A 15,439-nucleotide genomic window follows, 5' to 3' on the forward strand; every position below is an offset into this window, starting at 1 on the left:
TACTCATATTAAAACTGTCCTTTAAAAGCTATTACTACTGGGGTTTCTATTGGATCCAGAGCTTCTCTCACTTTCCTGACAAGGGGATGTGATGTGGGGCCTTTGCAGGGTTGGGGGGAAGTGAATCTGCACTTCTTTGATGTATATGGGAACAAGAGTCAGCAAAATAGGGGCTCAAGTAATAAAGGGATGGGAGAAAATGGGGGAGATTTTTAATGAGCATTGAGCCCCAGCAGAGGCTTAAAGAAATCCTCTGAGAAGCACAGGCCTCTGATTCTTTGCCACCCTCGCCCACTCATTCTATAATTTGGATTTTAAATAAATCCCTTAGGCAGGCCCTGGATGGCTGGTCCTAAGGGCTCAAATCCTACTCTAAAACCTCAGGAACTAGAATTTTAGCTACAGTCCTGGCAGCCACTGTGTAGTCACCCAAATCTGGAAAACCTAAGTTGGTTTTCAGCTCACAACTCTTCAGAGGCCATGGAACTTCGGAATGGTCCGTCAGGATGCTCACAATGATGATCCACATTCCAGATCATTGCCGGTTACACCACCACCTCATGGAGCAGGAAAGGGGCAGGTGGGAGTTAGAAGGAAGGGCCCCTGCCAGTGAATTGGGTTTCTTAGGCCACGGTTTGGCTGACCTCACCAGAAAGCAAAGCGCCACCTACCTGTCAGACCTGAAAGACAGACAGACAGAAAACGGTGTCAGCCACAGAGTGGTTCTGGGGCCTCCAGTTAACACGGGCCTGAGTAGGAGACCCATTACAGTGATAAGTGCTAGAAAATCCTGTCATGGCCACCTGAGCAAAGAACTCCAGGGAAGTGGAAATAAGGTTATTTAAAATGGCTACATGTCAGGGCCGGCCCAGTGGTGCAGTGGTTAAGTTCGCACCTTCCACTTCAGCGGCCCAGGGTTCACCAGTTTGGATCCCAGGTGCAGACATGGCACCGCTTGGCAAACCATGCTGTGGCAGGCGTGCCACATATAAAATACAGGAAGATGGGCACGGATGTTAGCTTAAGGCCAGTCTTCCTCAGCAAAAAGAGGAGGATTAGCAGCAGATGTTAGCTCAGGGCTAATCTTCCCCAAAATACATAAATAAATAAAAAAAATTTTTTTAATGGCTACATGTCTAGAGTAATAGTAGTTCTGATACCGAGTGTACTTTACGGAACTTTTAATTTGGCATTCATTAATCACTAATACACTAATTTTTTGTGAACGAGCAGAAAGAAGGAAGGGTTTCTTTCCTGCAACCACCATGAGTCAGTGTTAGCTGTCAGCTCAGCTCCTGATTTCTTTTCAGACAAAAATATCCTTCACCTGCTAACCAAAAAGACCACGGTCACGTCTCCACACACCCTCTTCCAATCTCCTGCTTTAAGATCGAGTCACTCTTCTGCTTAAAACCTTCTGGTGGCTTCCATCACCCTCAGATTAAAACCCGAGACACTGCCTGCTTCGCCCACCTCACATGACACTCTCCTTTCCTCCCCTGCCTTCCAGCCACCCTGGTCTTCTTTCTACGGCTCAACATACACTAACCCACGGGCCATCCCGGTGGGGTAGTGGTTAAGTTCCCGCACTCCACTTCGGCGGCCCAGATTTATTTTCCTACAGCTTTTGTCACCATCACAACTTATCGTTTATGCCTCCCCACAACAAAAATGGAGGATTTTTGTCTGCCCTCTTCATTGCGTCTCTAGTCCCTAGAGCAGTGCCTGCTACATAGTAAGTCCTCAAAAAATATCTGTGGAGGGGCCGGCCCTGTGGCTGAGTGGTTAAAGTTCCACACACTCTGCTTCGGTGGCCCAGGTTCACGGGTTTGGATCCCAGGTGAGGACCTATTTCATTTATCAGTCATGCTGTAGAGGCATCCCACATACAAAGTAGAGGAAGACTGGCATGGATGTTAGCTCATGGCTAATCTTCCTCAGGGGAAAAAAAAAAGGGAGGACCATTGGCAATGAATGTTAGCGCAGGGCAAATCTTCCTCACCAAAGAAAAAAAAAACCTGTGGGATGAAATGAATGAATGTTTTGTGTATAAAAATGACACCAGTGACACCATCATTAAGAGATGTACTTTGAGTTGACTTTCAACCTGAGGGGCTGGGGAGGGCTTGTGCTGACGCATCACCCTCTCTCTCCTCAAGGCCTCCTGATAAGCAGTGGCCCATGTTTGCCAAGAATCCAGGCCAGGATTATGGGCACGGTATGAAAGAATGAGACAGAAAAAACAGAGCTGGCTCATATGGAGATGAAACCCAAGATATTTCCATCTAACCTAAGAGGCCACAATAGAGAAGTAAGGGCTGCATTTTTACCATTGCTGTTTTCTTTAAATTCTGTATTACCCACCAAAGCCAAATGACCTTCTGGCTGCTTTTCTCACAAGTGAAAACAAAATTAACAGAGAGAGAGAACGGAGTGAAGCCAGCTGCACACAGAGCAGCCTCCCCTCCTGCCGGGGGGAGGAGAGTCTGAGGCGTTGGGCCCCCGTACCTGTCATGAGGAAAAGGAGCCCGGCCACGTGCTGGGTCAAACTTTCCTCCCAGAAGAAGCTGACCGTGGCCACAACGCAGCCGCAGAGCAGGACGGCCACAGCCATGCCCAGGAAGCCGGCCGTGAGTCTTCTTAAGTCTGATCTCAGAACACAAACACACATTCAGAAGAAGCTGAAGCAGGAGAGTCATTGAAAATGAGAGAATGAACAGCTTTGTATACACTGTGCAAATTAGTAAGTTTCACGGGCAGGCTTAGGCCTGCAGAGCCCAGGCGGTTCAGGGAATTCTCGGCCACCTGTCCTGTTTCATAAGAGGACAGGTGGGGTGTAACACACGGAGGGGTCAGAGTCTGCCCTCTCTGAGTCCATGGAAGCGTCTACACCAAGCAGAGAATAGACCAGAGGACCATGCCAGGGTAAACTCAGGTAATGATAGCAAGTTACTTAGTAAACTGAGAGTGAAGTGGGTTTCAGAAATATCCTTATTATCCTTAAATGAGCAATAGAAATGTAAGTTGCCACCACTGTAGTGGCTCTAATTAATCTGGCTTTGGAGAAAAAGACTAAAAAGTGAGCTACAGTGAAACAAGGTTTTACCTGAGCATCACGGATGCCAATTATTTTATTTATTATCCACATCTACGCCTGCCTATTTTCAAAAAGGATTTGAGAAAGTGAAGGCAATTGTGAGGACTGAAATAGGGCCCAAAGTGCACATATGCGACATCTGCTCATAAACGTCCTCTCCCCTTAAACAAAGGCCCCACAGCCCAATCCCCGTTTCCCCAGGTTGAGGAGGGTCTGTTCCCACGGGTCAAGTGTCCACTGTACACACAGCTGTCAGGTTTGGTCTATCACAAAAACAGAGTTGTGATCACTGGGCCGGAAACCCAGTCCCTCCCCCACCTTCTAGGCAAAACCAAGAGACGGACCGACTACCTGTACCTGGACATCCTTCCACCCCGGGTGCTACCCTGAAGGAGTACTCCCATTGCCCACTCTCCTTCTATTAGTTCTTCTTTCTCTTTCCTTCCTTCCCTTCTTTTTTTTTTTTTGAACAAAGCTAATTTTAAAAATTGTTAGCTAAATTTCTGTGATCCTTCATAAAACAAGAAACCCCAAACATAGGTCTGCTGCCCCTGAGGCCAGTCAATAGGTCTGGGCAAGTGCATGTGGATCAGGCACACCTGTGCACACACAGAGCCAAGACAAGGGGCATGCCCCACTGTTTGAAATGAGGGCGGCCTGCTAAAGTGGAAGTGCCAGTCAGATGTTCGCTTGGCTCCTGGGCATCTTAGGGGTGCTGCCTACAGGGTTAGAGGGTGGATTATAGCAGCTGCCAGTCTTGCTCGTAGTCACACATGGACCATCCTTTTCTTTTCAAAGGATTTCTCATTTCCAGCTCAAGGCATCTAAATTAAAGCAGGGCATCGCTGCCCAGAAGAGGAAGTGTAGACACCACAGAGCGAGGGCTCAGGGGCAGCGACAATTTAAAGGGGCTGAGTTTAATGTTAAGGGTATAAGTCGTTTTGGGACATCCACATCTGAGCAGGAGAAGAAATGTAATAACAGTTCAGCCACTATTAGCTGACAACCTCCTAAATTCCCAGTGGCTTAAGCAATAGTTCTATTTTCTCTGACCATTAAAAGGCATAAGGTTCAGATATAATCCACACGGGATTCACATTAGTACCAGACATGTTAAGATTATCTAGTAAACATGGTACAGATCTCCAAGCGTGACTTTCTTAGAAGGAGCCACACATGAGACTGCTAAAAGTGTCTTTCCATGTGAACCTCAACAAGGATTAAGAGGAGAACGCTCACATACTGTCTTGCTGGGCAGTAACAGGGTACATACTCAGAGCAAGAGATGAGTGGCTTTTCAGGATCGTGGTGATCTTTTCTCACCTGACTAAAACCAGTGATCATGGGGCTTTCTAGACAGATGATTAAGGCAACGAACTCGAAGCATGCTCATAAAGAATTCAGATTCAAGAATACTTAACACTCTAACTCTGATCTGTGGAAAAACGATCATTAAGATCAGCCAGCAAGAAAGAATTTTCAGGAATTTACACTATTAAGAAATAAACCACATTGGAGCCAATGACTTTCCAAGTCCTAAATTTGCCAATCATAATATTTATAATATTATACCACTGCTGTGGCAATATCATAAGAGCTTCCATTTGCGTGTTTGAGATTCAAAACAGAGCCTTTTGACCTGCAGAGACACTCACAAAACAAGACCCTGCTTGGCTTTCTGCAGTGGCGTTGGTCACCAAAAAGATCGCTGAAGTCCTTGAGGCTTATTTCATTGGAAAATGACAATGTCAACCTCTGATTAGGATAAACGCTGAAAAGAATCTGGTCTAGTTTTTTGCTTTCCTGAGTTATCTATCACCAGGCAGCAGGGATCAACAGTTTTCAGGTAAATATCAGCCCTCTTTAGCGTCACGTTGCATGATCCTTTCTAGAGTTTCACATTTTCCTAACAGTGAAAAAGAGTAGTTCCTGACATCGAGATGTGGAGGTAACAAACACACTCTGAGAAAATTATGACGTACATTCATGAAGATGTTTTAGCAGAAATACCAAGGTCTGAGATAGACACAGTAGTTAAAATGAATGTTGTATAAACAAAATAAGACAAGCGGCAGAGCAGACCCTCTTACCAATGACTTGCTAAAGAAAACTCAGGAGGCCACTTGTGTGCAGATGCCACCAGGAGGGGCACACACGCTGCACTCTCACAAAGCCTCATGCCCAATTTTCACACATTGGCTCTGTAAACAAGTCGTGACCCAGCACGGCGAAATGCGTCTCTGAGTCTCTGACCACGTTGGATTGGGCCCAGAGGCCCACATATAATCAGCACAGTAACTTTCAGTCCAAACCCGAGAGGGCTGGTGGGGATACTTTTTGTTCAGAAAGACACCATTTCCTCTCTGACCCTTTCCCAGAAATACTCACGAAGCAGATGCCATTCATCTTGCTGTATTGTCTTGGTTAAATTGAAAGGAATGTTTCGTAAGCGGATTGGCTGAGAAAAGTGGTACTTGATAGCCGTGCATCGCTGCGCAATACCTTGAAGGAAACAAGAAATGCGACTTACTAGTCTGTGCATTTGTGACAGAATTCTGGGGACCTAGGGCAGGATAACATATCCTAACATGGGTTGAATGGGGGGAAGGGGTAGGAATCTCTTGATTACTCTCATTAATAGAGGCAAGTCAGAGCAGTAAAAACCAAATCATGAAATAATTTTTAAAACCATGTTTCACTTTTGAACGTATTAAATTTGATAAGGATCTAAAGTCCCCTCAATTTTTCAACATTGAGTTTGTATTAACTAAACGCCAAACTCCTCAAGGAGAAATGGCCTAAAAGCATACAGACGATTGGGAGAAATCAGCTTGGAATTTTAAGTTAACACAGATAAATTAGACATGTCTGAGTTTGACCCAACCCATTTGAACTTTCAAATGGGTTGCACCAAAAAGTTTATTAGGAAGTGTGTTATTTGGAAACTAGAAGACATTTTTCCATAAAGACAACCTTCTACATGGTGGCTTAGGTGGTGACTGGGTCTCCAGACAACCCAGGAGCCTATTTAACCCCAGGGCAGCTGACGTCATTCCTTCATATGAATTTTACTAACCTGAATTCTGGGTCCCAGGAGAAAAGGTAATATAGAAAGTAGAAAGGAGAAAGAAAAACATTTCCTCCCTTTTCTGGTTGCATGGCCAGCCCTACGCATAATATTTTGAAATGGGCAAATGTACCCATTGATCTATCTCGTCCCTTCTCCTACCCACCCTTCCAACCCACGCTTTTATTGCATAAATTAATATAGGCCTATTTTTCCTCTAAAGTCTTCTCAATCCCATGAAAGTATCTACCTTTCCTTCAAATTAAAACACAACAAAACCTCCTTCTTTCATTACAAATCATCTTGGTCAGTTGTTCGGATAAATGCAACGTGATCTGATTAATTTTTAAAGAGATATGAGTGAATGTTGATCCTTTAACTCTGGCAGCTATTAAAAAAATACCCTCATAGATGCAAATAAACCTCTAACTGGTGGAATTTAAGTAAGCATAAAAATAAAGTGATTTTTTAAAAAAAATCAGGCATCGAAAGGGGGAGATTACTATTTGAGCATAGTTCATGTCATGCGTCAGTCACTCCCTGACGTGAAGGCACCCACAGTATCATCTTCCCTAAAGAGTTTCTCAGACGTCATTGTGCATTAAGAATCAATCACCTGGGGAGCTAGTTCAAAATGTAGATTCCTGGACCCCACCCAAGCTATTCTGAATCCAAAGATTTTGGATGGAGCCAGGAACCTGAATTTTAACAAACATCCCAAATAATTCTGAGGCAGGCAGTCCTTGCATCTCACTTTCACAAACCCTGCCCAAGACTCTCTCTGCTCTTCAGAAGGTTTTTTTTTTTCTTATGAAACCACAGATTCTCTAAAAGCTCAAAACTCTTTTATTTTCCTCTTTGTTCTTTCAACCTGTGGCAGTGACTGTGAGGTCTAAAGCATATAAGTTAGGTGTTTATGTCTAAGTTAGGTGTTTATAAGTCAGAAAATTCTTGTGCTTAAAAAGAGCAAACAATCTGGGTACGAGAAGAACGATAGAAAACAAACTGCAAATGTATTTTTTTAAGTAGATCTTTACCAGCTATTTTATTTTTATTATTTATTATTTTTATTTATTTATTTGTTTATTATTTTTAACTTTTTTGTGAGGAAGATTGCCCTGAACTAACATCTGTTGCCAATCATGCTTTTATTTTTTTTTCTCCCCAAAGCCCCAGCACATGGTTGTACATCCCAGTCCTAAGTCATCTAGTCCTTCTATGTGGGACGCCACCACAGCATGGCTTGATGAGTGGTGTGTAGGTCCACGCTCAGCATCCAAACTGGCAAACCCAAGACCGCCAAAGCGGAGTGCGTGAACTTAACTGCTCAGCTGGCCCCTGCAAATGTATTAAGAGCTTACATTTGTATTATTCAAAACTATCGTTCCACTAGATATTCAACCTCAGGCTGACCTTGAGGCTCTGTGTGAGCAGGAAGTAAAAACTAAAGCAGAGTTGAAGTTATGCCCAAATACACACACTGAATCGATCAGCAAAGACTGGGGGACTTACTGGTTCCAGGCAGTTAAGGACACTTTTGTCCAATCATTAGCTTCCCACTAAGCTAGCCAAGCAGAGACTTCAGGGGCCACATATGACAAAGAATACAGACTGTACAGAATTAGTTCAGAAACTCACTAAAGAAACAAACAGCAACAACAGTAAAACAATAACAAACTCTAGGGAGGAGGAAGAATCTAATTTCCAGAGTTGCTACATTATATAATTTTAAATGCTCAGTTTTCAACAAGAAAAGTACAAAACATACAAAGAAACAAGAACATATAGCTCACACATGGGGGAAAAAAGCCAGTCAATAGAAACTGTCCTTGAGGAAGCCCAGACACTGGACTCACATGACAAAGCCTTTAAATCAGCTGTTTTAAATATCTTCAAAGAACTGAAGGAAATCATGCCCAAGGAACCAAAGGCAAGTATGAGAATGATGTCTCATCAAATAGAGAATACCAGTAAGGAGATGGAAAGTATGAAAAGAAAAAAATCAATCAAAGAAAAAAACAAATGGAAATTCTGGCATTAAAAAGTAGAATAACTGAAATAAAAACTTCACTAGAGGAGCTCAGGAGGATGTTGAGCAGGCGGAAGAAAGAATCAGCAAACTTGAAGATAGGCCAACTGAGATTATCCAATCTGAGAAAATTAAGGAAAAAGTGTGAAGAAAATGAACAGAGCCTCAGAGACCTGTGATATACCATCAATCAGTCCAATAATAGTAATTCTGGGGCATAACGGGAGCCCCAAAAAGGAAAAGAAAGAAAGGGAGGCCAAAAGAATATTTGAAGAAATAATCACCAGAAATTTCCGAAATTTGATGAAAAACATGAATCTACACATCAAAGAAGTTTTATGAACTACAAATAGGAGAAACTCAAAAAATCCACACCCAGACACATAGTAATCAAAGTAGTGAAAGCCAAAGATAGAGAATATTATAAGCAGCAAGAAAAAAGCAATTTATCACATACAAGGAGTTCTCAAAAGATTAGAAGCTGCTTTCTCATCAGAAGGGAGAGGACTGACATATTCAAAGCACTGAATGAAGGATTCTCAAACAAGAATTCTATATGCAGCAAAGTCACCCTTCAGAAATGAAAAAAAATTAAGACATTCCCAGTTAAACAAAAACAGAAAATTTGTCACTAGCAGACCAGCCCTACGAGAAATGCCAAAAGGAAAATGTCTCCCTTTACTAAAGGACAGTAACTGAATCTACATAAAGAAAGAAAAAACATTTGTAAAGGTCATGACATAGGTAAACATAAAAGATAATATAAATGTATTTTATTGTTTGTAACTTTTTTCCTCTTGTCTGATTTAAAGGACTGAAAGCATAAAGCAATAATTGTAAGTCTGCATTGATGGGCATACAATTTAATTTGTACGAACAACAATAACAGTTCAAAGGAGAAGACAGGGAATGGAGCTTATAGGAGCAATGTTTTTATATACTAATGAAAGTCAGTTGGTATTAATTCAGATTTAATTGCTATAAATTAAGATGTTTGTTGTAATCCACAGGGCAACCACTAAGAAAATAACAAACAAACAAAGTATATATGTAGGAAATGAAATGAAAAGGGAATTAAAAACCTCATTGGAAAAACACCTATTTAACCCCAAAGAAAAGATAATAAAGGAAGAATGGAGGAACAAAAAAGACATAAGGCATATAGAAAACACCGTGCAAAATGGCAGACATAAATCCTACCTTATCAGGAACTACAATAGATCAAACACACCAATCAAAAGGCAGAGATTGGCATTATAAATAAAACAACAAGATCCAACTGTACGATGTCCGCAAGAGACAGACACAAATAGGTTGGAAGTAAGATGGAAAAAGATATACCATGCAAACAGTCACCAAAAGAGAGATGGAATGGCTATACTAGTATCAGACAAAACAGACTTTAAAACAAAACTTGTTACTAGAGGCAAAGAAAGACATTTTATAATGATAAAAGGTCAATCCATTAAGAAGATATAACAACTACAAACATATGTGCACTTACCAACAGAGCCCCAAACTACTCGAAGCAAAAACTAACAGAATTGAAGGGAGAAATAGACAACTCAAAAATAATAGTTGGAAATTTCAATACCCCACTTTCAATAATGGTAGAACAGATGGACGAATCAGCAAGGAAATAGAAGACTTGAACAACGCTATAAACCAACTAGACAACAGAGATATCAACAGAACACTGCACCCAAGCGCAGCAGAACACACATCCTTTTTGAGTGCACCTAGAACATTCTTCAGCATAGACCATATGTTAGGCAATTTTTTAAATCTCAACAGATTTAAAAGTATTAAAGTCATACAAAGTATGTTCTCTGAACACAATACCATAAAATCAGAAATCAATAACAGAAGGAAATTTGGGAAATTCACAAATTTGTAGAAATTAAGTAATACACTCCTAAACAGTCAAAAGGTCAAAGAAGAAATCACAAGAGAAATTTAAAAACACTTTGAGATTAATGAAAACAAAATCACAATGTACTCAAACTTATGGGATGCAGCTAAAGCAGTGCTTCGAGGGAAATTTATAGCTGCAAGTGCCTACCTTAATAAAGAAGTTCTAAAATCAATGACCTAACTTTCCTCCGCAAGAAACTAGAAAAAGAAGAACAAACTAAACTCAAAACAGAAAGAAAGAAATTATATAATTACAGTGGAAAGAAATGAAATAGAGAATAAAAAAATAGAGACAATAAATAAAACTAAAAATTGGTTCTTTGAAAAGATTAATAAAACTGATAAATCTTTAGCTAGATTGTCCAAGATGAAAAGAAAGAAGACTCAAGTTACTAAAATCAGGAATTAAACAGGAGACATTACTAATGATCTTACAGAAATAAAATATAGTATAAGAGAATACTGTGAAAAAGTTATATGCCAACAAATTATTATTATTATTATTATTTTTTTGCCAAGAAAGATTAGCCCTCAGCACATTTGTGCCAATCTTCCTCTATTTTCTATGTGGGTTGCCACCAAAGCATGGCTGACGAGTGCTGTAGCTCCAAACCCAGGATCCGAACCCACAAATCTGGGCCATCGAAGTGGAGCACACCAAACTTAACCATTATCCCATGGGGCTGACGCCAACAAATTAGATAATACAGATAAAAGGGCAAATTTCTAGAAACACATAAACTATCAAGACTGAGTAAAGAAGAAATAGAATAGATCTATAACAAGTAAAGAGATTGAGTTAGTAATTAACTTAATAAAAAAATTCCTACAAAGGAAAGTCCAGGACCAGATGGTTTCACTGGTGAATTTTACCAAATGTTAAAAGAAGAATTAACAATCTTTCATAAACTTTCAAAATAAAACAATAGAAGAGGAGGGAACAATTCCCAAATCATTGTATGAGACCAGTATTACCCTGATAGAAAAAACAAAGACATCACAAGAAAAGAATACCACAAAATATTCCTTATGAATATGTATGCAAAAATCTTCAACAAAATACTAGCAAACTGAATTTGGCAATACATAAAAAGTGAGATTTATGCCAGGAACGAAAGATTGGTTCAACATATGAAAATCAATTAATGTAGGATACCTTAGTAATAGAATAAAGCACAGAAACCACATGATCATCTCATAGACACAGAAAAACCATTTGACGAAAGCCATTTGACACTCATCAACAACTCTACGAGCTAGATATAAAATAGGTAATATCAGCACCATTAAGTAGGTAGAAATATCTGAAGTTCAGGGAGGTTAAGCAACTAGCCCAAGGACACAGGGCAAAGTAGTAACCAAGCTTTAACGTATACGCCGTTACATCATTTTTGTGTACTACTCAATCAGGAAAGTTAGAAATCCTTAATCTTTTAGAAATGTATCTTAATTCTGTGAGTGGTTGGAACTGTAGCTATTAAATGGACTGTCAATCTGAAGTGAAAAATAAATTTTTTCAGGTTAGTACCAATATATACTCTTGTGGAAACAAAGCATATATCTAATCGAGGCTTCTGTCTGTATATTCTCCATACTTTTCAGTACAGGTTATTTGGAGATTAGACTAGCTCCACAGCTGAGTCAATGGCCTCATCCTACCTGCATCTCACAGAAGCTAGTTAACGTTGGCACTGGGGTGTGGTCTGGGGAGAAACTGTTCTCTCAGACCCAGAGGGGCCAGACCTACAACAACTCCTTTGCTAAGGAAATGTGTGCTTCCTTTTACCTCATTGCAAATATTCTCAGGGCCCATCTCCTCTGCCCCGAGCTGGGAACAGGCATGCTCCCAGTGGGCATGGAGAGTAGCAGAAGGAGGCGGGCAGCTGGCCCAGGGCTCTCCCGCTTCCCCAGGGGAGTCTGGCATGTGCCAGCAATGAGGTAAGCTGTGCACACATCACCAAATTACCTTTCCTTCCCCACTAATCCCCGAGGCTAAATTTAAACTGCCAAGAACTCTGAAATGAGAAGAGAAAGGAGGTTGGGAGAGTGACAAAGTCTGGACCAGACAGTGATAAGCACTACTCAAAGATCCCAGTGACCGGGAGTCTGGTGGTGAGCCCAGAGCATCTGAGCTGAATTTGCAAGAAAATCTTCTCCAGCCCCCATGCTCTGTTCCCTCGGAAGATGATTAGAGGCTTCACGCAGAATCAGAGAGAAAGTGGGAATGAAGGACAGATCAGTCGCAGTGTCAGAGGCCTGCCATTAGCCGTTTTATTTCCCTGTTCTTAAACACTTGTTCCACTGTCATAGCAGAAAATCAAATAGATTCGAAGAGGAAAATATATTGTTAAGGTCTGGCTTCCTGCAGCATACACATAAAACTGACAAAATGAAACCTGACAAAACTCACATAGGAAAAGACCTGTAGTTGCTTGATGGCTTGCAAAGACAAATTATGTCCTTTTGATAAAAAGGCAAGTATATATACTAGCGGGGGTTACAGACAAAAGTTCCATGCACTATTATGTTAAAGAGTGATACTGTGAAAATCCACAAGGAGGCATCAGATTCAAATTTTTTCAAAGCCATGCATGCAAACTTTGAAGTTAACTGGCTTTTCTGGGTTTAGAGAGCAATGAATCTGGCTCTCTGAAAAGGAACACAAAAAGCATGAGCTCATAGCACCAGATGGCATCACACAATGGGGGGAAGAAACACGCAGAGGGCTGGAAAGAACAAGTTGTGGTTTATATTTAGTGATTAATTAGCTTCTTAAAGGGCCAAGTAGAGCCGCTTTAAAGACGATATAAATCATACAATAAGATATATAAATATGCTGCACAGGGGTTAGGAATGAGGCTTATGGTCTGGTGAATTTCTGTTGTTTCTGATGCTTAGAGAGATGAACCAAATTCCAAGCTAAGTCATAGAAACCCATACTCTAGGTTAAACGAGAGAGAAATGTGAGAAACAGCAGAACATGCTGTAAAAAGTCCTAACTCCCAGTCAACAATGAGGGAGTATACCTGATGGCTAAAGGCCTCATAGTCAGACAGACTTGGATTTGAATTCCAGCTGTGTGACTGTGGGCAAATTATTTAACCTCTCTGAGCCTCAGTTCTCTCACCTGTAAAAGAGGGGGAATAACGGCAGACACCCTATGGGGTCACTGTGAAGAATGGAAGAGGTAATTCAAGGACTAAGCATTGGATGTGGCCCACTCCAGTCACTCAATAAATGTCAGCATTTGATTATGAGTTATCTCTCAGCCCTGCTCGCGTTCATTGTATAGAACCATTGCCACTGTGGAGTCTGTGTCCTAAATGGGCATCACAGATTAGCCCGAGTATACGGAGAGAAACAGACATGAAACAGCTGCCTGAACAATGGCCCAACGAACGGCTCTCGGGTTTCCTCTCCATCCTCACCGCCTCAGTGCAAGACTCCCAACCCTTCACTCCTGAAGATTGGTAACTGGCCTCCTCGCCTCTGCTCTCTCCACCGTCCAGCGCCCCCTGCCTGCCAGTGCCAGACAAACCTGCCGTGGGGCCTCTGGAGCCTCAGCTGCCCATCTGTAATGTGGAATATGAAAACCTTTAAGACTTTTGCTATATCCACCTGCCTTTTACAGTACCAGGAACTCAATAGATTCTTTAAATTATTACTATAAGTGGGACACAGTTTTCTTTGCCATAATGTAATTAAGCATTTATTTTAGAATTACATACTTATTTTAAAAATACAGTGCCTGGCACATAATAGTGCTACATAATTGTTTATTGAATAGCTTTAACGTTGGCCCCTGGCAGTGGCGTGCCCATTTCTTCCTAAACCTGCAGCCTTCACCTTAAGATAATGAAAACCTCCTTGGCCCCCCAGGCCCACCGACTTCACTCGAAACGCCTTCCCACACACCAGAGCCCACGCGGCCCACTCCCTTCTCTGGCTTTATTTTGAAGTTAGAGGCTGCGCCACACAATTTGGCTCTGGATTACTAGTCATTTCCTAACATACGGGAAACTCTGCCTCCCTCTGAACGTCCCAAGTTCCTTAAGAGCTGAGGCTGTGACTTCTTTCTGGGTCCGTGATGTTTAAGAGATATGTCAGCAACAGTTGCTGACAACGCGGTATAATCGATGCTTCAAGTTCTCCAGCAGATGAAAGGATAGTGAACACTCTGCTTTGTTTCCTAAAACATTTCAAAGGCCACTAGGAATTCCATAACAGGCCCATAGGCAGAAAAATAAAGAACTCTTTCCTACCAGCTCTGCCTGCACACATGCCAGTTTCAAAGGAAAGATCAGTCGTGGGGTCACAGGGCAGGGTGGCTGCCATGTTCTTGTCAGAGAGATTTAATTTCAGAGGGAATCAGGTGCTAAGCAGACAAAAGGAAATGTTTTCCTCATCACCTCCTTTAATGGGTATGAACAGCCCCCATTTAGATAAATCAAACAAGTACAGTAAGTTTATTGGCTTAATGCTGACTTTGAAGCCTCAAATGGCCAAAACCAGGCCTGAAGATCAAGCCCCTGAGGGCAAACCCAATGGCAAGTCTCCAGAATTTAAAGGAGAGAAGTAGGAAGTTAGTAAAGCCAAGAGTGGTGCTGTCCAGTAGAAACATAATGTAAGTCGCATACAGTCATGTGTCACTTAACGATGGGGACCTGTTCTGAGAAATGCATCATTAGGTGATTTCATAGTTATGTGAACACTGTAGAGCATACTGAAGGGGAACAAAATTTGCCACCCCAAAATATGTCTCCCTAACATGAGGATTAGTTTAGGCTGCTTATTTTTAAGAAACAAAAGACACAAAGTTTTTCTTGCTACCTCCCCCTTACCAGCCTAAAAGAATTCAAATAAAAAAAACCCTGTCTCAGGAAGCAAGCTGTCACCTCAGCATGACATGAACTAGGTGGTAGACAGAGACGAACCTAGAAAAGCCTGTTTGTTGGGCTCCCCTCTGTGTTCTTCTGTTTCTGTGTGCCCAAACACTTGTTTTCCAACCGTTTGCTCCTTTTCACCTACACGTGAATTGCCTTCCTTCTCTTTGAAGTGACTCTCCCCACCTCCAAAACCTTCTTTTGTCTTTAGCTGAGGATGGTATTTACGGTGAGGGCTTCAGCCATTTTGGGGAGATGGTCGGTTTTCCTGGGTTTCTCCCATGTATACACACTATTAAACTGTTGTTTGTTTTTCTCCTATTAATCTGTCCACGTCAATTTAATTCTTAGACCAGCCAGAAGAACCTAGAAGGGTAGAGGAAAATTTCTTCCCCCACCCCCCCGCCCTACAGTGCTTACACAAACACAAACCAAGATGGTATAGCTTA

At 41.6% G+C, this 15,439-nt stretch overlaps 1 protein-coding gene across 3 annotated transcripts in view; it reads right to left on the reverse strand.

Annotated features, from left to right (window-relative positions):
* The window catches only part of TMEM178A (transmembrane protein 178A), a 124,307-nt gene that overhangs the window by 9,116 nt on the left and 99,752 nt on the right, over positions 1-15,439 (reverse strand). For 2 of the 3 annotated variants that reach the window (XM_070572854.1, XM_070572852.1), the window contains 2 exons: positions 5,486-5,599; positions 2,509-2,646 (listed from right to left, as the gene is read on the reverse strand). In XM_070572854.1, coding sequence (XP_070428955.1) covers positions 2,509-2,614 — 106 coding nt within the window. In that variant the 5' untranslated portion in view covers positions 2,615-2,646; positions 5,486-5,599. The remainder of the gene's footprint in view (positions 1-2,508; positions 2,647-5,485; positions 5,600-15,439) is intronic. The other variant, XM_070572853.1, reaches the window with a different exon arrangement.

Source organism: Equus przewalskii, chromosome 14 (assembly GCF_037783145.1).
Source record: "Equus przewalskii isolate Varuska chromosome 14, EquPr2, whole genome shotgun sequence".
Taxonomy (NCBI): domain Eukaryota; kingdom Metazoa; phylum Chordata; class Mammalia; order Perissodactyla; family Equidae; genus Equus; species Equus przewalskii.